A 25,551-nucleotide genomic window follows, 5' to 3' on the forward strand; every position below is an offset into this window, starting at 1 on the left:
ACTTTGTAAATCAAATACAATATATTTCAATAAAAATTAAAAAAATAGCAGTAACTGAGTGAAGTTCTCAGAAAAAATATTTTCAAAGGATAAGCAAACAGTTTTCTTAGCAGTCAAATGTAGAATTATGCACTGAGAATAATCCAGACCCCACTTATGGTAAATTTAAAAGGTCTTAGACTTAGAAATCACATAAACATGCAATAAAAGAAGTCAATATTGGACCATGAGATAAACACACATGAACCGTCGGCATATTCCGTCACAGCCTAGCGTTGGTCTCTGTTTGGGTGTGTGAAAATGTGTGCGTATGTGTGCTGTTTACATAGACAAAAATTTTATATTTATAGGCATTGTGTAATCTTATGACTTAGGAGTTTAGGAAAATAATTAACAATTAGTATCCAGTCGCCAAGAAAAGGTAATTACTTTAGTTTTTAAAATTATGGCAAAATATGTAAATAACAAAAATTTGCCATTTTAAAGTGTGCGACTCAGTGGCATTAATTACATTCACAGTGTGTGCATCCATCGTCACTATTAATTTCCAAAATCTTTTCATCACTCCAAACAGACACCCTGTATCATTAAGCAATAACTCCCCACTTCCCCCTCCCTCAGCCCCTGGTAACCACTAAGCAACTTTCCGTCTTTATGAGTTTGCCTATTTCAGATATTTTGTACAAGTGGAATCATACAATATGTGTCCTTTTGTGTCTGGCTTCTTTCACTTGACATAGTGCTTTCAAGGTTTATCCATGTTGTAGCAGGTGTCAGAACTTCCTTCCTTCTTCTGGCTGAATAATATTCCATTGTGTGAATGGACCACATTTTATTCATGCATTGATGTACACTTGGGCTGCTCCATGTTTTGGCTATTGTGAATAATGCTGCTATGAACGTTTATGTTTCTGTTTGAGCCCCAGTTTTCAAATCTTTTTGGGTACATACTAGGAGTGGAATTTGTGTGTCCACGGTAATTCTATGTTTAATTTTTTGAGGCACTGATAAACTGTTTTCCACAGGGGCTGCACCATTTTACATTTCCACCAGCAATGTACTGCGGTTCCAATTTCTCTACATATTCACCATTACTTGCTATATTCCATTAAAAAAATAATAGTCATGCTAGTAGGTGTGAAGTAGTATCTCACTATGGTTTTGACTTTCATTTCTCTAATGACTAGTGATGTTGAGCATCTTTTCATATACTTACTGGCCATTTATATATCTTCTTTGCAGAAATGTCTATTCAAGTCCTTTGTCTATTTTTATTATTATTATTATTTTTTGCGGTGCGCGGGCCTCTTACTGTTGTGGCCTCTCCTGTTGCGGAGCACAGGCTCCAGACGCGCAGGCTCAGCGGCCATGGCTCACGGGCCCAGCCGCTCCGCGGCATGTGGGATATTCCCAGACCGGGGCACAAACCCATGTCCCCTGCATCGGCAGGCGGACTCTCAACCACTGCACCGCCAGGGAAGCACCCCTTGTCTATTTTTAAATTAATTTCTTTGTATTTTAATTGTAGGAGGTCTTTATATACTCTGGATATTGAACTCTTACCATATATATGATTTGCATGTATTTTCTCCCACTCTGTAGGCTGTTTTTTCACTTTCTTCATAATGCCCTTTGACGCTCAAAAGAGTTTAATTTTTGATGAAGTCCAGTTTATCTATATTTTTGTTGTTGCTTGTATTTTTGTTGTTATATCTAAGAATAGTGCCAAATCCAAGGTCAAGAAGATTTGCCTTATGTTTTCTTCTAAGAGTTTATAGTTTTAGCTCTTAATTTAAATGTTTGATCCATTTTGAGTTACATCTTTATATGGCATGAGGTGAGGGTCCAATTTCTTTCTTTTGCACGTGGAAATACAGTTATCTCAGCAAAATTTGTTGAAGAGACTTTTTTTTTTTCCTGTTGAATGGTTTTGGTACCCTTGTCAAAATCAGTTGGTCACAGCTGTATGGTTTATTTCTGAACTCTCAATTCTATCCCATTGGGATATGTATCTATCCTTAATGCCAGTACCAGCCGGTTTTGATTACTGCAGATTAAGGCAGTTAGTTTTGAAATTGGGAACTGAGAATCTTCTAACTTTGCACTTTTTCAAGATTGGTTTGCCTATTTGGACCCTTTCCAATCCCAAATGAATTTGAGGATTGGCTTTTATATTTCTGTAAAAAAGGCTATTGGAATTTTGGTAGGGATTGCATGGAATCTGTAAATTGCTGTGGTAGTATTGACAGCTGAATAGTATTAAGTCTTCCAACCCAGGAGAAGGTGATGCCTTTCGGTTTATTGGCATCTTCTTTAATTTCTTTCAGCAATGTTTTTTAGTTTTTAATGAGGAAGTCTTTCACCCATTTTGTTAGATTTATTCCCAGATATTTTATTCTATTGGATGCTATTACAAATGGAATTTTCTTAATTTCCTTTTCAGATTGCTCATTAGAAAAAGCAATGTTTATAATATATTTTTACCCCTACTTGGGAGTGTTGAGGGAATATGCCTTTCATCAAGACTAGCTAATTGCTTTCTATATATATTCATTTTTCACAAAGATAATATTAAATTAAAAAAAAAGATAATCCATGAAGTTAGATTCAGTAGAGCATAGCGGTCATCTCATTAAATCCCCTACTCTAAGCCAGAATTACTTTGCTAGCATTTATGTCAGGTGGCCATTGAGAGTTACTCTGAGCCCCTGCAGTGATGGCCAGTGCGTTCTCCTCAGAGAACTGGTAAGGCTGATGGTTAGACAGTTGTTACATTGAGTTGAAACTGTTTCCCTGTAGTTTCCACCCTTTGGTTCAAGTTCTATGAACCTGAGAACATGCACAGACAAATCTAACTCCTCTGTCACATGGCTAGCTTTAATGTACTTGAGGACAATTCTCATGCCCCTGTGGAGTCTTCTCTCTCTGCAGAAAAGAGCATAGTTCCTAAAACAATTCAACCTATGGTATTATTTCCATTTCTTTGTTCACTCTGGTCGCTTTTCTCCGACTGTGCTCCAGTCTGTATTCACATCGACCCAAAAGTATTGTGCCCCCGACAGTGGTGTGTTCTGACCAGGGCACAGCAGAGCAGGTGATGCGATTCCTCGTTCTGGATATTAGAGTCCCGTTAATTAACACTGGAGAGGAAAGTCCTGATCGTACCATGTTACTGTACAGTTATCCTACACTGACATATGGCCATCCTTACGCATGTGGTCATATAGGTGGTAGTGAAAACATGTCTGTGTAAATTAAGTCACATTTCAGGTGGAATATTAACAAATTTGGACATGATTTTGCAAGACCCAATTTTAGCACCTCTACATTTAGACCTTGTAAGGAGAAATGTATAAAGCAGAGGGAACATTTCACATATTTTGCAAATATTAATGATTCTCCTGTTTAAGAAGATGCTATTTTATGTTTCAGTGGACAGAGAATTCTCAAGGTGCAGTGGTTTCTTATTTGTTATAAGAAAGAGAGTTGCCTTTTGTAGACATGTGTACTCACAGCATGAACTGTTCCTGAATAAATAGGTTCATTTACGAGGATATTATCTCCAGGATTAACGATCATCTCAAATACCTAACAAAAGAAGCATAGGTTGGCTTCATTAGTCTGGTTTCCAGTCTTAGAAAACACCTCCCCCCCTTTTTTTTAGTTTGGGCTCACTAGGATTCTAGAGAAGGAGTTGGCAAGTTTTCTGTAAATGCCAGATGGGATGTGAGCCCTGGTGTCTCCATTGCAACTACTCATCTCTGCCTCTATGGTGAGAAAGCTGTAGACAATACGTCAGCCGATGGTGTGGCTGAGTTCCAATAAAACTCTATTTACAGAATCAGACAAGGACTGGCTTGGCTCTCAAGCCACAGTTTGCAAACCTCCGTTCTAGGTTGGAAAAAAAAAAACATAACTGATTTGGCTCCTAAAATTTATTTATTCCTTTTATTCCTTTTCTGAAAAATTTTAAAATATTTGCTATAAGCCAGGCCTGTGTAAAGGATGGAGATAAATGATGAGCCTAAAGGCATGGTTTTTACCCTCACGGAGATACTAGTCCACCATTCTGACTAAATCTTACACGAGTCACAGAATCATTCTTTCCTGCCCTGTGATGTTTCACAGTCCCCAGGTCACGCCTCTCCTCCCTATTATTTTAACAACCTAGAGCTCTTGATAAACAGCATGGCCATTATACATTGGGACAGAAGATTGGACTTTTCTTTCCTGATTTGGTCTAGGATATTCCTTATGAGCTTTTTGCATTTTATGACAGTGTCATCCTCTGACAAGTTTCTAATTGATTCAGGATTTACAGGACCTCCTAGGACCAAACAAATCACTGGGTGGCTTGCGTATTATTATCCATGGATCAGATGAAAACCTCATCACATACATTGGGACATGAGAAAGTCATATATCCTAAATGAGGAGGGAGGGCTGTTTATTATCTGAGACACGGACACCTAAAATAATATCCATCCTGGAGAACAAACTGAGAGAAATATTAAACTGGATTCCCAGGAGGCCTCTGGAACAAGCATGGCTATAAGCCAGTGAGTTACTGATGCATTTGGCCATCTGTGCTCTCTTCCTCTTTGATATGACTGATGTTGCAACAGACAAAGAAGAAACTTTCTTCTGCATCTTTCTGGAAAAAAAAAATGCACATAATGTCCCTTCCTAAGAAAAGAATTTCACTGAAAAGAACTTTTTTGTCCTACTAGTCTGGAGCATCACAAATGGTTCTCTTCAAGAAAAAAAATCAAACAGCAGCTAATCCTTTTATTTTTCCTAATTCAGTCCAAGAAGGGGGAGGAAAATTATAAAGTCTTACTTTAATACCTTATTCTGTAAAAATAATTTAATTGAAATTCATTAAAACTAACTGGATTATAACATTCACATTTACATAAGAAAGAAGAGCAAGAAAGCTACTCTGGTTTGAGATAAACAAGAGTCATCCTTTCATCTAGATGTGAGGACTGAATGTAGAGCTTCCTTATCCAGGACTAATTTTTCATGAAAAAAAAAAAGAAAAAAATAGATGAAACTGAGAACCATATATGCAGTCTCTTTATCTGGGGACCTCCCAGTGGTGGTTACCTCTGTGGAGTTCCTGGAACCCAGGAGAGAGGCAGAGAGAGAGAGAGAGAGGGAAAGAGAGAGAGAAAGTAACCCAGAGGAGAAGTCAGCCACAGACACAGACATATACGTAGATGTGAAGAAGCACAGCCAAGAGGGAGTCAGGGTACAAGAGGCAGCCGGCACAGACGATGACACCAGCAGACACACAAAGGAATGACGTTTCATCTCAGGAGTATCAGGATACACCCTCAAAGAATTTAAAAGTCATACACTGAAATGTTATAGCCACAAGCAAAACTGAAATTTAGCCTGAATCTCTGAGTCAGATGAAAGTAAGCAGCGCTCACTAAGCTGCAGGTAGGGGTTGAGTTCTCCCTGAACGGGAATCTTGTCCTAATGACTCAGAGCTCCGGGTCAATGATGATGGGATCTCTGTTTAAGAGAAATCAGGTTGCAAATGAAGCAACTGACAAAGGATTAATCTCCAAAATATACAAGCAGCTCATGCAGCTCAATATCAAAAAAACAAACAATCCAAAAATGGGCAGAAGACCTAAATAGACATTTTTCCAAAGAACACATACAGATGGCCAAGAAGCACATGAAGAGATGCTCAACGTCACTAATCATTAGAGAAATGCAAATCAAAACCACAATGAGTTATCACCTCACACCATTCAGAATGGCCATCATCAAAAAATCTACAAACAATAAACATCAGAGAGGGTGTGGAGAAAAGGGAACCCTCTTGCACTGTTGGTGGGAATGTAAATTGATAGTCACTATGGAGAACAGTATGGAGGTTCCTTAAAAAACTAAAAATAGAACTACCATACGACCCAGCAATCCCACTACTGGGAATATATCCTGAGAAAACTGTAATTCAAAAAGGAACATGTACCACAATGTTCACTGCAGCACTGTTTACAATAGCCAGAATATGGAAGCAACCTAAATGTCCATCGACAGAGGAATGTATGAAGAAGATGTGGCACATATATACAATGGAATATTACTCAGCCATAAAGAGGAACAAAATTGAGTTATTTGTAGTGAGGTGGGTGGACCTAGAGTCTGTCATATAGAGTGAAGTAAGTCAGAAAGAGAAAAATAAATACCGTATGCTAATGCATATATATGGAATCTAAAGAAACCGGTACTGATGAACCTAGTGGCAGGGCAGGAATAAAGATGCAGATGTAGAGAACAGACTTGAAGACCCAGAGTGGGGAAGGGGAAGCTGGGATGAGGTGAGAAAGTGCCATGGACATATACACACTACCGAATGTAAAACAGATAGCTAGTAGGAAGCTGCTGCATAGCACAGGGAGATCAGCCCGGTGCTCTGTGACCACCTAGAGGGGTGGGATAGGGAGGGTGGGAGGGAGAGGCAAGAGGGAGGGGATATGGGGATGTATGTATGCATATGGCTGATTGACTGTTGTACAGCAGAAACTAACACAACATTGTAAAGCAGTTATACTCCAATAAAGATGTGAAAAAAAGAGAGAGAAATCAGGTTGGTGAATGTCTTTACGTTCCATTTATGATTCTAGGTGAAGACAAGGAAGACTTTGTAGGCCACAAAACATGATGCTCTGTGGTTAAGGGAGAGATGGCTGTATGGGTGAATGTAGTATTTGAAGCTTCCCGCGGGTGCCCTTCCTTCCAATCTTACCTTACAGAGACCTTCTTGGCTGCCACATGTGACACACATGTCCATTTGTCCTTGGCTGGGTGGATAATGGATGGTGGGAGGATTATGCAATTTTACTTGTAACTGTTTTAGCCAGGATAACAGCTCTGGGAGTCTAAAGCATAAAATGCATGTAAAAATTGACAGTAGTGAAAATCATAATAATAGTAGACAGGAACTAAATGGTGGCTTTATAGCAGGCACTTTAAAGGTCCTCAAATGCTTTTTGCCAATATTAATATCTTTACTTAAAAGACAAGGCAACAGACTTAGAGATTAAGAAATCCACATAAGTTAATCAGTTGGTGATTAAAAGAGCTTTCTCATTCCAAAGCCTGTACTTTTTCTTTTACATTAGAGCTCTCACTGCATAATTCATTTTTTGTTTCCCTTAGGGAGATTTCTGTAGGATACCTAGAAGTGCAGGTTCAGTAAGTTCTTTGCATCACGGAAAGAAAAGCCTAGGTATACATTATATACAGTACAGTTTTTATGCACCCAACATGCATTATTCTTCAATCACAGACCAAACAGGCTTTGATAAAGTATGATTCATAGACACTGTGCAAGTTACGCTTTATCACTGGAAGAAGACCAGCTAAGGAAAGCCTTGAATATGTGTTCCAGTTTGCCTTTATGAAATTAAACACATCTGAACTGAGGGCAACATGTTTACATAGCTGCCTGTTTAGAAAGGGAACATAATCATTAAAAAATTTCCCCAGGGGCTTCCCTGGTGGCGCAGTGGTTGAGAGTCCGCCTGTCAATGCAGGGGACACGGGTTCGTGCCCCGGTCCGGGAAGATCCCACGTGCCGCGCAGCGGCTGGGCCCGTGAGCCATGGCTGCTGACCCTGCGCGTCCAGAGCCTGTGCTCCGCGGCGGGAGAGGCCACAGCGGTGAGAGGCCCGCGTACCACAAAAAAAAAAAAAAAAAAATTTCCCCGGGACCTAAACTGGCTGCTTGCTGGGTCATCCTTTTCCTCCTTTCTCCTACCCTGCTTATTCACCTAGCTATATTCTCTCTCTGTCTTTTATTCCAGTCTCAGCTCAAATGGAACCACCTTCCTAAAACCTCTCCCTCCCCTAGTCGTATAAGGTTGAGAACAGTCCCTGGCCTCTTAGGCATTCAGTATCATTGCTGCAATTATTTTTTCTTCTAAAACTCTTCCCCAAACCTTCCTCACTGCTGAATACCCAGTTAAAAAACGCACACATCACTCTTATCAGAGGGCTGTAGAATGTTGCTCATGAAAATGAACCAACAAGGTTACATTATTTACTGATCGGTACCCAGCACTCTGAGAATACTGCAGTGCTCTCTTCATCATCTCTTCATCAAATTGGATGGTCTCTCCGTTGTCTATGGTGATAACCGCAGACTTGAAAGGGAACGTGTTGGGGTTTGGTGCTCCAGTCGCCAGGGAGAGGACAGATTTCGATGACTTGCCCAATATCTCAGCTACAACAAATAAGGAGGAGAAGAAGAAACACTTTCAGTGAAGACCTTCCTAAACAGAGATGGTTCAGCATGCTGCATTAAAGTCAGTAAAACTTTAAAGTGTAACGATTTCTAGTGATAGAATGCTAGTCCGAAAGAAACACAGAAGATGCCTTTTTTTGTGGGCCGACCTCACCGGTGGAGGAACTAAGGAATAGACACGTGCATCTAAGAAGGCGGAGTGATCAGGCAGACAAGCCAAGGGTCACAGTAACAGAAGACGGGCTTCCACTCGGCCCTTCCGTGCCCGGCTCCGCGCGCACCCCTCTCTCTCCGGCGAACCCGCCCTCCCCACTCCGCACTCGCCCGCACGCTGAGCCGAACCCCGACTCCTGTGCCCGGAAGAGCCCTCTGGAGCCGAAGCAGGACGTGTCCACAGCGGCCTGCCCTCTCTCTACTGCTGATGGCCCACACTCGTGCCCGTTCCAGCGCGCCTTCTGTACCAGGTCTGCGCAGAGCCGGGCACAGGCGGCCCGGAGCAGCTCTGCGGGGACCGCCCCCTCCAGTGGGAGAGCAGGGCCCGGACTCACCCATGACTCGAAGGGCGGAAGGCTTTCTGGCCGCGCTCGCAGCCGTGATGAACCGTGTGTAATTCATTCTCGGATTCCAAGCGGCAAGCCCCGCCTTAGGTGGTTGAAGCCTGGGAAAACCAAGGATCCGTGTCAATCCTGCCCCCTAATTCCTGCCCTGGAAAGGCCACCTCTGCTGTCCCCCGCGTGTGGTCTGGCGCGCGGAGCCAGGAGAGGCCGCCGAAGGCCCGGCTGTTGGCTGCGCGAGAGCCTGGTTAGGATCCGGCCTGGCGCGTAGCAGGACTGGCAAAGTCCACTGGCAGGTTAGGATGCGTGCCCCTCCCGCCCCACTCCCTTTGGTACCTCCCCCTGTCGCGCCCCTCCATCCCAGCCCCGCCCCCCCCGCCCCGCCCCTCGATTCCGGCCACGCCCCTGACACGCCCCTCCATCCCGCCCCCGCCCTCGTATGCCTTTAGCCCGTCCCGCCCGTGACCGCCTGTCCTGCTGGGGTCCTGACCACGCGCCTGCAGCCTGCTCTCTTTGTTGGCGCAGGCAGTGCGGGAGGCCGCATTTAATGATTTACCACTGGGTGTTTTGCACAAGGTACTTAATCTTTCTGGGCATCAGTTTGCTCACAGGGCTGTGGGCAGGATGAAATCAGGGAATCTCAGACACTCCTCAGCACAGTGACTCGATCTTACAAAAGCCTTCAGTAACTGTTAGCTATTATTATGACTAGTAACAACGTTTTTAGCAAAACTAAGGACTCAGTTTCCTAATGGTTTTTGCTGGAGAAACTGGCAACTTTTAAGGCAGATTATGTCCTTAGTTCATTCATGTAGGCAATTAAGGGTCTTTGTGAGGTTACCTATTTAAAGAAGTGTTGCCTCTGCATTTTTCTAGAAATTTGCTCAAGAAGCTCTAACTAACCTCTAAATTATAAACCATAGTTAATTATTAAATAAAAGTGGAGATTTTGATGTTACTGGAGATTCAGGATTCCCCTCCCACCCCCTTAGTGTGGTTCCCTTGGATACTTAGATACCTTAGATACACAAACTTAAACTTCTTCCCTTTGGTTGTAGGAACCTGTTTGTGAAAGGTCTTTCGTGTTCTCAGGTCTATGCTGCTTATAATATTTATTACATAGAGACTTTTTTTTTTAAGTACGGAACTAATATCCGCCCATATTTCCAATCAATAGCAATAAAACTAAAGGATCAAAAACTAAAGAGATTTCAGGCCAGCTCATCATAAGATGCAGGCTCTCAAACTTCATGGGTTTGCTGAATTTTCTGCTTGGCTGCTGGAGTTTGACAGGTGAGAGGCTGAGGGTGCTGATTCATTATGAGGTGGTGATGATTTAGGTCAGGTAGGGAGGCAGAGAGGTGGCCCATCAGGGTGGCTACTGGAACGCAGGGGACCTGAGGGTTGTGCTTAGAAAATGCAGGCAGAGGATGGCCACAGTGGTGGGAAAGGGTAGGCAAGGGCTGAGTTGGGACAGCTTACCTGACAATCAGAAGCTGAAAACTGAAGAGATAGTTGATTGCCAGAGAAATCCAACAGACCAGACTTTGAAATTGTCAGGAGCAACCGCAGAAGGAGTTGTTTCCCGGGTGTGGGGTGAGTGAGCAAGGTCACAGCTCAGGCTGCCTTTTAAAGACTTGGCTTAGGACTCCTGGGGACAGAATGTATGAAAGGGCCAGGGCTTGTGGACCCAGTCATCCTGTAAACAATTGTTGAGTGCTTCCTCTGTGCTGGGGGCTGTAACACGTCTAAAGAGATGGTGGAGACCAGCCACAGGTCTGGAGGTTGGAAGTGCAGGATGAAGGTGTCAGCAGGGGTGGTTCTCCCTGAGACCTGTGACCAGGAATCTGTTCCAGGCCTCTCGGCTAGACACTGGTGGTTTGCTGGTAATTTTTAATGTTCCTTGGCTTGTGGTTGCATCTTCATCTTCACATGGTGTCTCCCTGTTGTGTGCATGTCTCTGTGTTCAAACTTCCCTGTTTTATATGGACACCAGTCACATTAGACTAGGGCTCACCTTCATCACCTCACGTTAGCTTGGTTACCTCCGTAAGGACTGTATCTTCAAAGAAGGTCACATTTCTAGTTACTAGGGGTTAAGACTCCAAAGTATCTTTTTTTTTTAAATTGCAGTATAGTTAATTTGCAATGCTCTGTTAGTTTCAAGTGTACAACAAAGTGATTCAGTTCTACATATGTATCCTTTTTCAGATTCTTTTCCATTATAGGTTATTACAAGATTTCAAATATAGTTCCCTGTGCTATACAGTAGGACCTTATTGTTTATCTGTTTTAGATATAGTAGTGTGTACATTTTAATCCCGAACTCCTAATGTAACCTCCCCCTCCCTCTGCCCCCACCCCTCGGGATCCCCTTTGGTAGCCATAAGTTTGTGTTCTATGTCTGTGAGTCTGTTTCTGTTTTGTAAATAAGTTCATTTGTATCTTTTTTTCTTTTTTAAGATACTGCATATAAGTGATATCATACGGTATTTGTCTTTCTCTGTCTGACTTACTTCACTTAATATGATAATCTCTAGGTCTCCCCATGTTGCTGCAAATGGTGTTATTTCATTCTTTTTTTTATGACTGAGTAATAGGTACCACATCTTCTTTATCCAGTCATCTGTCATGGGATAGCTAGATTGCTTCCATGTCTTGACTATTGTAAATAGTGTTGGTATGAACATTGGGGTTCATGTGTCTATTTGAATTAGAGTTTTCTCCAGATATATACCCAGGAGTGGGGTTGCATGACCATATATTAACTCCATTTTAGTATTTAAAGTAACCTCCATACTGCTCTCCTTAGTGGCTGCACCAGTTTACATTCCCACCAAAGTGTAGGAGGGTTGATTTTTCTCCACACCCTCTCCAAAATTTATTATTTGTAGACTTTTTAATGATGGCCATTCTTATTGGTGTGACATGGTACCTCACTGTAGTTTTGATTTGCACCTCTGTAATCATTAGCGATGTTGAGCATCTTTTCATGTGCCTGTTGGCCATCTGTAGGTCTTCTTTGGAGCAGTATCTATTTAGGTCTTCTGTCCATGTTTTGATTGGGTTGTTTGTTTTGTTGATATTAAGCTGTATGAGCTCTTTGTATATTTTGGAAATTAATCCCTTGTGAGTAGCATCTTCTGCAAATATTTTCTCCCATTCTGTAGGTTGTCTTTTTGTTTTGTTCATGGTTTCCTTTGCTCTGCAAAAGCTTTTAAGTTTAATTAGGTCCCACCTGTCTATTTTTGTTTTTATTTCCGTTACTCTAGGAGAGGATCCAAAACGATATTGCTGCCATTTATGTCAAAGAATGCTCTGCCTATGTTTTCCTCTAGGTGTTTAATAGTGTCCAGTATTACATTTAGGTCTGTATGCCATTTTCAATTTACGTTTGTTTATGGTTTAGAGAGTGTTCTGATTTCATTCTTTTATATGCAGCTGTCCAGTTTTCCAAGCACCACTTACCGAAGAGACCGTCTTTTCTCCATTGTATATTCTTGCCTTGTTTGTCGTAGATTAATTGACCATAAGTTTGTGTGTTTATTTCTGGGCTTTCTATCCTGTTCCATTGATCTATATTTCTGTTTTTGTGCCAATATCATACTGTTTTGACTGTAGCTTTGTAGTAAAACCTGAAGTCAGGTAGCGTGATTCCTCTGCCTCTGTTCTTATTTCTCAAGATTGCTTTGCCTCTTAGGGGTCTTCTGTGTTTCCATACAAATTTTAAAATTATTTGTTCTAGTTCTGTGAAAAACGCCATTGGTAATTCGATAGGTATTGTGTTGAATCTGTAGATTGTCTTGCATAGTATGGTCATCTTAACAATATAGATTCTTCCAGTCCAAAACACAGTATATCTTTCCATCTGTTTGTGTTGTCTTCTATATCTTTTATCAGCATCTTACAGTTTTCAGAGCACAGGTCTTTGCCTCCTTAGGTAGGTTTATTCTTAGGTAGTTTATTCTTTTTGGTGCTGTAGTTAATGGGATTGTTTCTTTAATTTCTCTTCTGATATTTCCTTGTTCATGTATAGAAATGCAACAGATTTCTGTAAAGTAATTTTGTACCCTGCAAATTTATGGAATTCATTAATGAACTCTAGTAGCTTTCTGGTGGTGTCTTTAGGATTTTCTATGTATACTTCATGTCATCTGCAAACAGTGAGAGTTTTACATCTTCTTTTCCAGTTTGGATTCCTTTAGTTTCTTTTTCCTGTCTGGTTGGTGTGGCTAGGACTTCCAAAACTATGTTGAATAAAAGTGGTGAGAGTGGGCATTCGTGTCTTGTTTCTGAACTTAGTGGAAATGCTTTCAGCTTTTCACTGTTGAGAATGATGTTAGCTGTGAGTTTGTCATATATGGCTTTATTATGTTGAGATATGGTCCCTCTATGCCCACTTTCTGAAGAGTTTTTATCATAAATTGATGTTGAATTTTATGAAAAGCTTTTTCTGCATGTATTGAGCTGATCATATGGTTTTTATTTTTCAGTTTGTTAATGTGACGTATCACATTGACTGATTTCTGAATATTGAAAAATCCTAGCATCCCTGGGATAAATCCCCTTGATCATGGTGTATGATCATTTTAATGTATTGTTGGAGTTGATTTGATAGTATTTTGTTGAGGAATTTTGCATCTATGTTCATCAGTGATATTGGCGTGTAAATTTCTTCTTTTTTTTTTAATGATATCTTTATCTGGTTTTGGTGTCAGGGTGATGGTGGCCCCATAGAATGAGTTTGGAAGTGTTCCTTCCCCTGCATTTTTTTCTGGAATAGTTTCAGAGAATGGGTGTTAACCCTCCTCTAAATGTTTGGTAGAATTCACCTGTGAGGCCTTCTGGTCCTGGACTTTAAAGTTTCTGATTCAGTTTCAGTACTGGTAATTGGTCTGTTCATATTTTCTGTTTCCTCCTGGTACAGGCTTGGTACCTTCCTAAGAATTTGTCCGTTTCTTTGTCCATTTTATTGGTGTATAGTTGCTTGTAGTAGTCTCTTATGGTCCTTTGTATTTCTCTGGTGTCAGTTGTAACTTCTCCTTTTTTATTTCTAAGTTTATTGATTTGAGTCCTCTCGCTTTTTTTTCTTGATGAGTCTGGCTAACAGTTTGTCAATTTTGTTTATCTTTTCAAAGAACCAGCTTTTAGTTTCATTGATCAGTAGGGAAGCATTAACGACTTTCTTACATGGGTGGGGGGGGGCAGTTTCCTAAAGTGGACAAGTCAATATTTAAATTTAATTCAGAAGGAAACCATGCCAAATGACAACTATTTTCTTTTTATGGCTGTTCCTATTTGCCTTATATATTGAGGTACACCTATGTTGGGTGCATATATATTTACAATTGTGATATCTTCTTCTTGGATTTATCCCTTGATTGTTATGTAGTGTCTTCTTTGTGTTTTGTAACAGTCTTTATTTTAAAGTCTATTTGTCTGATATGAGTATTGCTACTCCAGCTTTCTTTTGATTTCCATTTGCATGAAATACCTTTTTTCAACTTCTCACTTTCAGTCTGTGTGTGTCCCTATATCTGAAGTGGGTCTCTTGTAGACAGTGTATATAAGGGTCTTGTTTTCGTTTCCATTCACTCAGTCAGTGACTTTTGGTTGGAGCATTTATTCTGTTTATGCTTAAGGTAATTATGGATATGTATGTTCTTATTGCCATTTTATTAATTGTTTGGGGTTTGTTTTTGTAGGTCATTTTTCTTCCCTTCCTCTTTTTCTCTTCTCTTCTGATTCGATGACTAATTTTAGTATTGTGGTTGGATTCCTTTTTCGTTTTTGTGTGTGTATCTATTGTAGATTTTTGGTTTGAGGTTACCATAGGTTTTGATAGAGCAGTCTTTATATAAACAAGATTGTTTTAAGTTGCTGGTCTTTTAATTTCAAATGCATTCCAATATCCTGCATTTGTGCTCTTTTCTTCTCATGATTGCTGATTTTGCTATCATATGTGTTTGTCGATGATTTCCTATGTTTGCTGTATGTTCGCCTTTACCAGTGAGCTTTTCCATTCATCATTTTCTTGTTTCTAGTTGTGGCCTTTTCGTTTCTGCCTAGAGAAGTTCCTTTAGCATTTGTTGCAAAGCTGGTCTGGTGGTGCTGAATTCTCTTAGCTTTTGCTTGTCTGTAAACTTTTGATTTCTCCATTGAATCTGCATAAGAGCCTCTGCTGGCTAGAGTATTCTGGGTTGTAGGTTCTTACCTTTCATAACATTAAAGATATCATGCCACTCTTTTCTGGCCTGCAAAGTTTCTGTTGAGAAATCAGCTGGTACCCTTATGGGAATTCCCTTGCATGTTATTTGTTGCTTTTCTCTTGTTGCTTTTAATATTTTTTCTTTGTCCTTAATTTTTGTCAATTTGATTACTGTGTCTTGGCGTGTTCCTCCCTGGGTTTATCCTGCCTGGGACTCTCTGTGCTTCCTGACAACTGTTCATTTTAGGTCAACTTGAAAGAGCCATATTGATTCCCACCAGGACCAAACGCTGCAGCTCATTCATATGCTGGGAAAATACTAACTGTGATGGAAATGTTTACATACACAAGGATGGCGAGAATGACAGTGACATAAACTTCCTAGTTCCTTAAAGGACCTGATGACCTTACAAGGATGGGGCTTGGAATGCTGGTAAATTGTTATACAGCAATAGAAAATGGATACAGGGTATTTATGATACTGTCCTAATGAGATCCCATTCTTGTACATATTACATGTACATGCATAGAAAACATCTAAAAGGATGGATATGAATGTTGGGGGTGAGACACCCAGTGGCTTTTACTTTATTCCTTATACTTACTGGGTTGTTTGAAAAAAATTAAGTGAGCATATATTTAATAATCAGATGGGGAAAATAAAGATCTTAAAGGTGAGAAAGAAAATCATTACAAGTATATCCTAAGTACCTCAAAGGAGTCTAGTAGATTGAAATTATGTAACTGATAAGAACGTGCTTTTGAAAGTTGTGTAGTTTCATAAAAATACAATGTAGTACCTTTTTCTCAGTCCTTAATCTCTCCTCCTTACTTAGAATAATAGGCAGACGTTTAGGTATGTTTAGATTCAGAATTTTATTTTAAATAGATTTCTGTGCCATAACATAATGTCTGTGATACTTTTACTAAAAATTATGTATAATGGTCAAATTCTAACAATTTTTGCAACAAGCTCTCATTACATTTTCTTCAAAATAGGAGAAGTTCACATTACATACCATTTTGAACATGATTGTTTGCTTACAAATAATTTACTGTAAAAATGTTATTTTCAAAGAAAATTTATGGGAAATGATAAAGCAACTATAAAAGTCTTTACAATAAAATCCAGGATAAAAATATTTTTTTGTGGATTGAAAATTTATCAACATGTATATGTGGATTATAAATATATTTTGGCAATCTGATGCATTCAAGGGCACTTTAAAAGTTGTCTAGTTAAATTACTACAGATATGACGTATTTGGTGAAACCCAATCTGTAAGTCTGACACCAACAATCATTTCTTCCTGCTAAAACATAGAAATAATTTATCTGAAAACCGTGAGTGCTATGAAGAGTTCTATTTCTTCATAAAGATTCCTTTATAAGTTGGGCTAATCCCTGGAAGGCCTAAAAACGAACAGAGAGAAGAATTAATAAAATTCGGATGCTGTTTAGGAAAAGTCTGTCATAACTTGAGAAATTTAAACAAAGAGTATCCATCTTAGGTTGAGATCAGACAGTGAAAAGTCAGGATTAACCTCAGTTTTATCTGGGTCAGAGGCCGTCATGTCCACTAATATACGTAGACGGAAGCACATCAGAGGCCCAGGAAATTTTTCAAATCCTTATTCCCTCAAGATCATCATCTTCTCCCAGAACACGAATTATCTTTTTCATATACTCTCTCACCTGCACATGCCTTCTGTATAGTTTCAGCTGTCCAGCTCTATGCATATATAACTTATGAAAAGCATATTTAATGACATGAGAAAGCAAGTCAATCAAGAACACAGCCGGAGACAGCCCATCTCCAAGGATAAGTATACACTCTTCTTACACTTCCTGGACTCTTCAGTTTATGGCTCTTCTGTGGGTTCCCGACACACAGTTCTTAGGAACTTGCTTCTTGGTTTCCTGTAATCCTGGTTAAAGCTGGACTTTGTGATTAAGCAATTACTTAACTCTAATCATTCATGTTATTCTATTTGACCCTTCCTCAAGAGATAGAGATGGATGGCTTCATGAATTTGTACTATGGCTCATGTTAATTCTATGAAGAAATGAAAGAGTTTCTCTTTTTAACGTGTTGATAATTTGCCAACACTGTTGAACAGGTCTGTCATGTATTCATGAAAGCAATAAAATTCAACTCCAATTTGGTCGCATCATTTGTCTATAGAAGCCTGGCAACTTCTCTGAATGGTCGTTTGTGACTTTCCAACCAATACCCATTTTGCAGAAACCCAAGAAGATATCAAATAATGTTGTAACTCACAAAATGAACACAAAAAATAAATGGACATCTACTTTTACTCTAAAGAGAATATTGTACTCACCATGTCCATCTGCTCTGGAGAAGCTAAAGAGAAGGATGCTCTGAAGTAGGGGCAAGGAGCTGAACTATCAAGGTAGAAATGATATCCAGGAAGCATGAATATCTAAGAGAGTTTATGGAAAACAGGTGATGTACCATTAAAGAAAACTAAAAGAAAATATAGGTGAATCTAATCTCAGAGTGGAGGATGACTTTTAAACTTAAAAAGCAGTGAAAGAAATCACAAGAGAAAAATCAATTTATATAAAATTACTGCATGTCATATAATAAAACTAAAAGCATAGAAACCAGTGTTTACAATAAATACAGCAATTCTACCTCTTCTCCATATATTATAAAGAATGCACAGAAACAGAGGAAAAACTTTAAAATGGACAAGGACAGCTTATTCAAGAAATAGAAATGGTAGTAAACATGAATAAATTTTTAACATAACTAGAAAAGTAAAATAAATCCAAACAATGAAATATCATTTAAAAATATTTTATTTTATTTCACTTTTTTAAGTTAAACTATAGCTGATTTACAATGTTGTGTTAGTTTCGGGTATACAGAATAGTGATTCAGTTATACATATGTATATGTGTATATGTATATCAATCTATGTATCTTTTCTTTTTCATATTCTTTTCCCTTATAGGTTATTATAAAGTATTGAGTATAGTTCCCTGTGCTATACAGTAGGACCTTGTTGGTTATCTATGTTATACATAGTAGTGTATATATGTTAATCCCAAACTCCTAATATATCCCTTCCCCCCTTTCTCCTTTGGTAACCATAAGTTTGTTTTCTATGTCTGTGGGTCTATTTCCATTTTGTCAATAAGTTCATTTCTATAATTTTTTTAGATTCCACATATAGTGATATCATATGATATTTGTTTTTTTTCTGTCTGACATCACTTTGTGTGATAATCGCTAGGTCTGTCCATTTGCTGCAAATGGTATTATTTCATTCTTTGATTATGACTGAATAATATTCCATTGGGTATATGTACCACATCTTCTTTATTCATTTTTCGATGAACATTTAGTTTGTTTCCATGTCTTGGCCATTGTAAATAGTGCTGCAGTGAAACATTGGGGTGCATGTATCTTTTTGAATTATATCTTTCTCCATATATATATTCCCAGGAGTGGGATCCCTGGATCATATGGTAACTCTATTTTTAGTTTCTTAATGAACCTCCATACTGGTTGCACCAATTTAAATTCCCACCAATAGTGTACGAGGGTTCCCTTTTCTCCACACCCTCTCTAGCATTTATTATTTGTAGACTTTTTGATGATGGGCATTCTGTCTGGTATGAGGTGATACCTCATTGTAGTTTTGATTTGATTTTCTCTAATAATTAGCGATATTGAGCATCCTTTCATGTGCCTGTTGACCATCTGTATGTCTTCTTTAGAGAAATGTCTTTTTAGGTCTTCTGCCCAATTTTGGATTGGGTTATTTGTGTTTTTTTTTCTTTATATTGCGCTGTATGAGCTGTTTCTATACTTTGGAAATTAATCCTTTGTCTGTCACATCATTTGCAAATACTTGTTCCCACTCCGTAGGTTGCCTTTTTGTTTTCTTTATGGTTTCATTTGCTGTGCAAAAGCTATTAAGTTTAACTAGGTCCCATTTATTTATTTATTTATTATTTCCATTACTCTGGGAGACAGAGCAAAAATGATATTGCTATGATTTATGTCAAAGAGTGTTCTGACTGTTTTACTCTAGGAGTTTTATAATATCTAGTCTTATATTTAGGTCTGTAAACCGTTTTGAGTTTATTGTTGTATATGATCTTTGAGAATGTTCTAATTTCATTCTTTGACATGTAGCTGTACTGTTTTCCTAGCATTCTTTATTGTAGAGACTGTCTTTTCTCCATGGTATATTCTTGCTCCTTTGTCATAGATTAATTGACCATAGGTGTGTGGGTTTATTTCTGGGCTCTCTATACTGTTCCATTGACCTATATTTCTGTTTTTGTGCCACTACAATACTGTTTGGATTACTGCAGCTTTGTAGTGTAGTCTGAAGTCAGGGAATGTGACTCCTCCAGCTCCGTTCTTCTTTCTCAAGACTGCTTTGGCTGTTAGGGGACTTTTGTGTTTCCATACAAATTTTAAAATTATTTGTTCTAGTTCTGTGAAAAATGACCTTGGTAATTTGATAGGGATTGCACTGAACCTGTAATTGGCCTTGGATAGTAAAGTCATTTTGACAAAATTGATTCTTCCAATCCAAGAACATGGTGTATCTTTCCATCAGTTTGTGTTGTCTTCAATTTCTTTCATCAGCATTTTATAGGTTTCCAAGTACAGGTCTTTTGCCTTTTTAGGTAGGTTTATTCCTAGGTATTTTTTTCTTTTAGATGTGATGGTAAATGGGATTTTTTTCCTTAATTTCTCTTTCTGATCTTTTGTTGTTAGTGTATAGAAATGCAACAAATTTCTGTGTATTTATTTTGTATCATTCAACTTTACTGAATTCATTGATGAGCTCTAGTAGTTTTCTGGTGGCATCTTTAGGAGTCTCTATGTACAGCATCATCTGCACACAGTGACAGTTTTACTTCTTCTTTTCCACTGTCGATTCCTTCTATTTCTTTTTCTTCTGTGATTGCTGTGTCTAGGTCTTCCAAGACTTTGTTGAATAAAAGTGGTGAGTGTGGGCATCCTTGTCTTGCTCCCCATCTTAGAGGAAATCCTTTCAGATTTTCGCTGTTGAGTATGATGTTAGCTGTGGGTTTTTCATATATAGCCATTATTATGTTAAGGCGTATTCCCTCTATACCTACTCTCTGGAGAGTTTTTATCATAAATGGATGTTGAATTTTATCAAAAGCTTTTTTGTCTCTATTGAGATGATCATATGGTTTTTATTCTTCAATTTGTTAACGTGGTGTGTCACACAGATTGATTTGTGGATATTGAGAAAAACTGCAAAAAATACAAACATGTGGAGGCTAAAAATATGCTACTAAACAACCAATGAATCATGGAAGAAATTAAAGAGAAAATCAAAAAATACCTAGAGATAAATGAAAATGAAAACATGATGATCCAAAACCTATGGGACGCAGCAAAAGTAGTTCTAAGAGGGAAGTTTATAGTAATACAGTCGTACCTTGGGAAACAAAAAATCTCAAATAAACAACCTGACCTTACACCTAAAGCAACTACAGAAAGAAGAACAAACCAAACCCATAGTTAGTAGAAGGAAAGAAATCATAAAGATCAGAGCAGAAATAAATAGAGACTAAGAAGACAATAGAAAAGATCAATGAAACTAAAATGGAACCCGGGTCTCTGACTCACAGGAGCAGAGGAGGTTATAGACCATGTCTTTGAAAACTGTGCGTGAGTCAGAATTAAGCTGGGTTGTATTAAGTCTTTGAGATTGTTGTCTAGTAAAATCATGACATTCAGAACTTTAAGAAACTGCTTGTTTTTTCATGGTGTAAATCTGGCTCCTTGTTGTTGAGGTTAGGTGAGCTGGGAATGAAATGATTTGGGGGCATACTGGGGAGAAAATTTCAAGGCAGAAGATGAGTTGTTTTTTTTTGTCCTGATTAACAATGAAATGAAAACCATAATTTCTACCAACATTGTGGAACAGCTTAGGGATGTGCCAGAAGCAAGTTTCTGTAGAGAAGGAGGGGATGGTAATAATCTCCTTGCAAGATAACCAAAATTTGGGCTAAGGCAGCAGTATTAGAGATTACTTAGAAAAGGTAAAGAAAGGTACGTGCAACAGGGTATATGGAATAAAAGAAAGGGACTGAAAAAAAATGACAATAAATATGAAGTCTGTATCCTTAGCTTCTGGTTCAGGGATACACACATCAAATGTTCTGGAGAATAATGGCATTGATAAGAAAGCAAAAAAAAAAGTAATAAAATTGATTTATTGTACTAAAATGCACTTATATGAGTTAAGTCATTTAAGTATTTATTAAGCACTTTCTATGTGCTGTTATTAGCATTAAAACAATTAATAAAGCATGAGTCCTGCGGTCAAGTATGATGATTACAGGGAATGAGTGACTTTCCCAGGGGAATGGATTGGCTCGCCGGTCCAGGCAGCCAGTTCTCAGCTCTGACCTCTAGACTGTCTCTTATGCTCTAGCACAGGAGTTTGCCAACAACAACACGATCTGTTCTTTGTACTCACTGCCTCAAGACAAAAGTGATCCTAGAAACAGAACTTGGTGTTTACAAAAAAGTGAGGAACATGATAAAGGAATTAATTAATGGAGAACAGTAGATTGATTTTGTAAATTGGAAAGCTACACAGAAGCATATTTAGATGTCTCAGCTTAATTAGTGCCACTGAATGAAATCTAAGTAGACTTATGATTTAAGTACAAAAGGAGAAAAAAAACCTAGAAGAAATCGTTGCGGGCTAATTTTAAGTGAAAAAAACAGGATATAAACTTTTCTGTGTAATTTTAATCATGTAACATAATTGCAGAGCATTATTTAAAAAAAACCCAGACTAAAAAATGGGCAGAAGACCTGAATAGATGTTTTTCCAGAGAAGAAATGCAGATGAACAACAGGTACATGAAAAGATGCTAAACATCACTAATCAACAGGGAAATGCAAATCAAAACCACAAAGAGATATCACCTCACACCTGTAAATATGGATATTAACAAAAAGAACACAAATAACAAGTGTTGGCGAGGATGTGGAGAATAGGGAACCCTCCTCCGCTGTTGGTGGGAGTGCAAATTGGCGCAGCCACTATTGAAAACAATATTGAGGTTCCTAAAAATCTAAAAATAGAGCTACCATATGATGCAGCAATCCACTCCTGGGTATATATCCGGAAAAAAGAAAACACTAATTTGAACAGATACATGCACCCCAATATGCATTTCAGCATTATTTATAATAGCCAAGATATAGAAACAACCGAAGTGTCCATCAACAGATGAATGGATAAAGAAGATGTGGTATGTGTGTATACACACACACACACACACACACACACACACACACACAATGGAATACTACTCAGCCATAAAAAAATGAAGTCCTGCCATTTGTGACATGAATGGACTTGAGGGGTATTATGCCTCGTGAAATAAGTCAGAAAAAGAGAAATAACATGTTATCACATATATGCAAAATCTAAAAAAATAAAATGAATAAATACAACAAAAAGAAACAGGCTCAGAGATGATACAGAACAAACTAGTTGTTACCAGTGGGAAGAGGGAGGGGAGGAAGGACAAAATAAGCGTAGAGGATTAAGAGGTACAAACTATTATGTATAAAATAAAGAAGATACAGGATTTATTATACAGCACAGGGAATACAGCCAATATTTTATAATAACTTTAAATGGAGTCTAATCTTTAAAAATACTGAATCACCATGTTATATACCTGAAACTAATGTAATATTGTAAATCAGCTATACTTTAATAAAAAAATAATTTCGTAGCCAAAATACTAGATGTATACAACCTCTTCAAGAAAATGTATCACAAGTGGTCATAAAATCTGGGTGGTAAAATTATGGGCTATTTAAAAATTTTTCATTATGCTTTAATGAAGTATAATGCTATCATGAGTATGCTTTACTTTCATAATCAGGAAAAAAAATCCTTCTATTGTAAATACTAATGGCTTATATTTATCAAGCATTTACTATATGCCAGGTGTCAGTCTAAGTGCTTTATCCATATTGACTGCTTTCATCATAGCAACCCTAAGAGGGAGGGATTCTTATTATCTGCATTTTCCAGATGAAACTCAGGAAGGGCAGCTCATCCAGTGCCACATATCGGGGCAGGGCTGGAGCTGGGATTCACACCCAAGGACGTGCCTCCAGAGACTGCTCTTAGCCACTAAGCTAATCAGTAGCTGAGCTGAATGACTGTATTTCCCCTGGTTTAGACCAGGAGACTAATTCCGTAACCCAAAATCTATTATGATCTTAGTAAGGAGATAATGTATCTGATAGGCAAACATTATGCCTTGGGTTGGTGGGCAACGATAGATATCTCTTGCCATTTTATTAAGATATTACTTTAAAGAAAAAATATAGCTTTTCTTCCTGTTTTACCTCTTTCTTAAAGGCTTTCTCTTCAATCAGTTTTCTTACATCATGAAGGCCCTTAATTTTAACCCATAAAAACATTCCAGCAGTAGGAACATGCCATTCTGCCAAACCTACAAACGAAAGAAGAGAGGAAATGTTTCCCGAGACCATTTTTGATGATGTCAGCTATATCGCTGAAATGACAAATTGCAGTAACTGTAAACTAGTATTTCCAAAAAAGTTCCTTTGGTGATAGCATTTTTTAAAAATATAGTTTTAGGAGTCCTGAAAATTGGTGTTCTGAGTTTTATTTTAAAAAGTGAGGGGAGGGTTTGAAAGGGAGAGAGGGGACTCGTGTATCTTTCTGATTTTTGTGGGTCTCAGGGCAGTGCAGGAAATCCAGTGCCATGCCCACCTCCCTTTCTTAGAACTGTCCCTAAGCCAAACGTGGCTCTTTCAATTTTAGAAGAGGATTCCTCAACCCTTTCTAGAGACTTCTAGTGTTTCATTAAATCCTATCGCTTACATAATCGTTCAGAAGTCCAATGAATTGAAGTTTTTATTGCAATGTAATTAAGAAGTACTTAAAATTCAGGAAAACCGGGTGTATTTGTAGGCTTTATATTTCATTGAACATAAGGATAGAGAAACCAAGAAGGAACAAGAGTTATTTTGATTTTGATTATTACCTTTAAAAAAAAAAACCTTGATGTTGATTAAAACCTTTTTTTCAACTTCACTATAGGAAATGGTAGAATAGTACTCTTATCAAAAAGATAGTAATTGTGTTTTTACCAGGACTACATAGGGAACAAGATATGAGGGAAATAAGAAGGGAATACTTTGTATTTACTATTATTCCTACAAAAGGCATTTTTAGTGGTGTAATTAAAGCTGGGTAATTCATTTTACTTTCTTCCTTAATAGAAAGGTAAGCTGTGACAAAACGAGAGAGAGGCATGGACATATATACACTACCAAACGTAAGGTAGATAGCTAGTGGGAAGCAGCCGCATAGCACAGGGAGATCAGCTCAGTGCTTTGTGACCGCGTGGAGGGGTGGGATAGGGAGGGTGGGAGGGAGGGAGATGCAAAAGGGAAGAGATATGGGAACATATGTATATGTATAACTGATTCACTTTGTTATAAAGCAGAAAGTAACAAAACAAAGAGTAATTTAAAAATTAAAAAAAACAAATAGCAAAAAAAAATCTAAAGCATTTTGAAATCAAATTAGCAATAGAAATACTACTGATTAATGAGGTTAATGATTAAAAGGCAAATCATCTGTAATGAGAAATCCACCTTAGACTGTACTTAGTTTGTACTATTGTACTGTTTTGTCTTTATAGAGTCTAGTTAGAAAAGGAATATGTTATGTCACAATTCCTCTTCTATTTGGAGCAAAATTTTGAAAACCTTTTGAGTACAGATATTATTTAGCTTTAAGTAGATTATTGCTGATGTTAGACTAATTGGCCAGTTTTCTTTAAACCACAGATTCTTTGTAGCAGTCAAGTATAGTAGAAATGCGTAGAATCGTGCCAGGGTTTGTGCTCTTACTTCTGAGATCATTCATAGGGTAACATTTTCTTGACAAGAATACTCCTGGACCCTGTTTCCTTCCCCAGGGTTATTAACAATACTCTGTGGTGTGTATCACTCACTCATATAAGGGCTACTGTTCATCCCAGGACAGGATGTAAGTTCCACTCACCACTTAACCACTTGTCTGCAGCTGCCAGTAATGCATCCCTCTGCTTCCTATAGAAATCAATAACCCTAGAAGAAGAAAACAATGAAAAGGATGTGTTTAGTACATTGATTGCAGAAATTAAGAGACTCTGAAGCCCAGTCTGTAAGAATCTATTTTCTATCTTGATGAAAATGTTGAATTCTTGATGAGGGAATAGAGCATATTTATTTGACCTGTTGGGTGGTAAACTTTTTACCATTGTGGTTTTTCCATTATTTTGGAATAATTCAAAAATGAAAATTAATAGAGTGAAGTCCATTTCTATGTAAAGTATGGAACCTACAATACAATACCTGTCTACATGAGCCAGGAAGCCCTCTTCTCCCCATTGGTACAGAAGCTGTGATACCAGGAGCTAAACGGGATGAGACAGTAAT

At 38.3% G+C, this 25,551-nt stretch overlaps 3 protein-coding genes across 12 annotated transcripts in view; 1 reads left to right on the forward strand and 2 right to left on the reverse strand.

The window, feature by feature from the left end:
• Positions 1–9,245, reverse strand: part of LOC111171140 (kynurenine/alpha-aminoadipate aminotransferase, mitochondrial) — a 38,003-nt gene extending 28,758 nt beyond the window's left edge. Inside the window, exons 1-4 of one of the 2 annotated variants that reach the window (XM_089912698.1) lie at positions 8,816–9,245; positions 8,078–8,246; positions 6,770–6,902; positions 3,514–3,588 (exon numbers count right to left, since the gene is read on the reverse strand). In XM_089912698.1, coding sequence (XP_089768824.1) covers positions 3,514–3,588; positions 6,770–6,902; positions 8,078–8,246; positions 8,816–8,882 — 444 coding nt within the window. In that variant the 5' untranslated portion in view covers positions 8,883–9,245. The remainder of the gene's footprint in view (positions 1–3,513; positions 3,589–6,769; positions 6,903–8,077; positions 8,247–8,815) is intronic. The other variant, XM_089912699.1, reaches the window with a different exon arrangement.
• The window catches only part of LOC111185348 (uncharacterized), a 315,714-nt gene that overhangs the window by 57,378 nt on the left and 232,785 nt on the right, over positions 1–25,551 (forward strand). The gene's annotated exons all lie outside the window — the stretch shown is intronic.
• LOC111171183 (kynurenine/alpha-aminoadipate aminotransferase, mitochondrial) overlaps positions 14,025–25,551 on the reverse strand; it is a 29,104-nt gene continuing 17,577 nt past the window's right edge. Inside the window, exons 9-12 of one of the 4 annotated variants that reach the window (XM_089912696.1) lie at positions 25,468–25,529; positions 25,136–25,200; positions 23,443–23,549; positions 14,025–17,473 (exon numbers count right to left, since the gene is read on the reverse strand). In XM_089912696.1, coding sequence (XP_089768822.1) covers positions 17,345–17,473; positions 23,443–23,549; positions 25,136–25,200; positions 25,468–25,529 — 363 coding nt within the window. In that variant the 3' untranslated portion in view covers positions 14,025–17,344. Of the gene's footprint in view, positions 17,474–23,442; positions 23,550–25,135; positions 25,530–25,551 lie in introns of all 4 variants that reach the window. The other 3 variants (XM_089912694.1, XM_089912697.1, XM_089912695.1) reach the window with 3 other exon arrangements.

This window comes from Delphinapterus leucas, chromosome 6 (genome assembly GCF_059928025.1).
Source record: "Delphinapterus leucas isolate spDelLeu-1000000601 "Yukka" chromosome 6, BTC_Dleu_Yukka2, whole genome shotgun sequence".
NCBI lineage: Eukaryota > Metazoa > Chordata > Mammalia > Artiodactyla > Monodontidae > Delphinapterus > Delphinapterus leucas.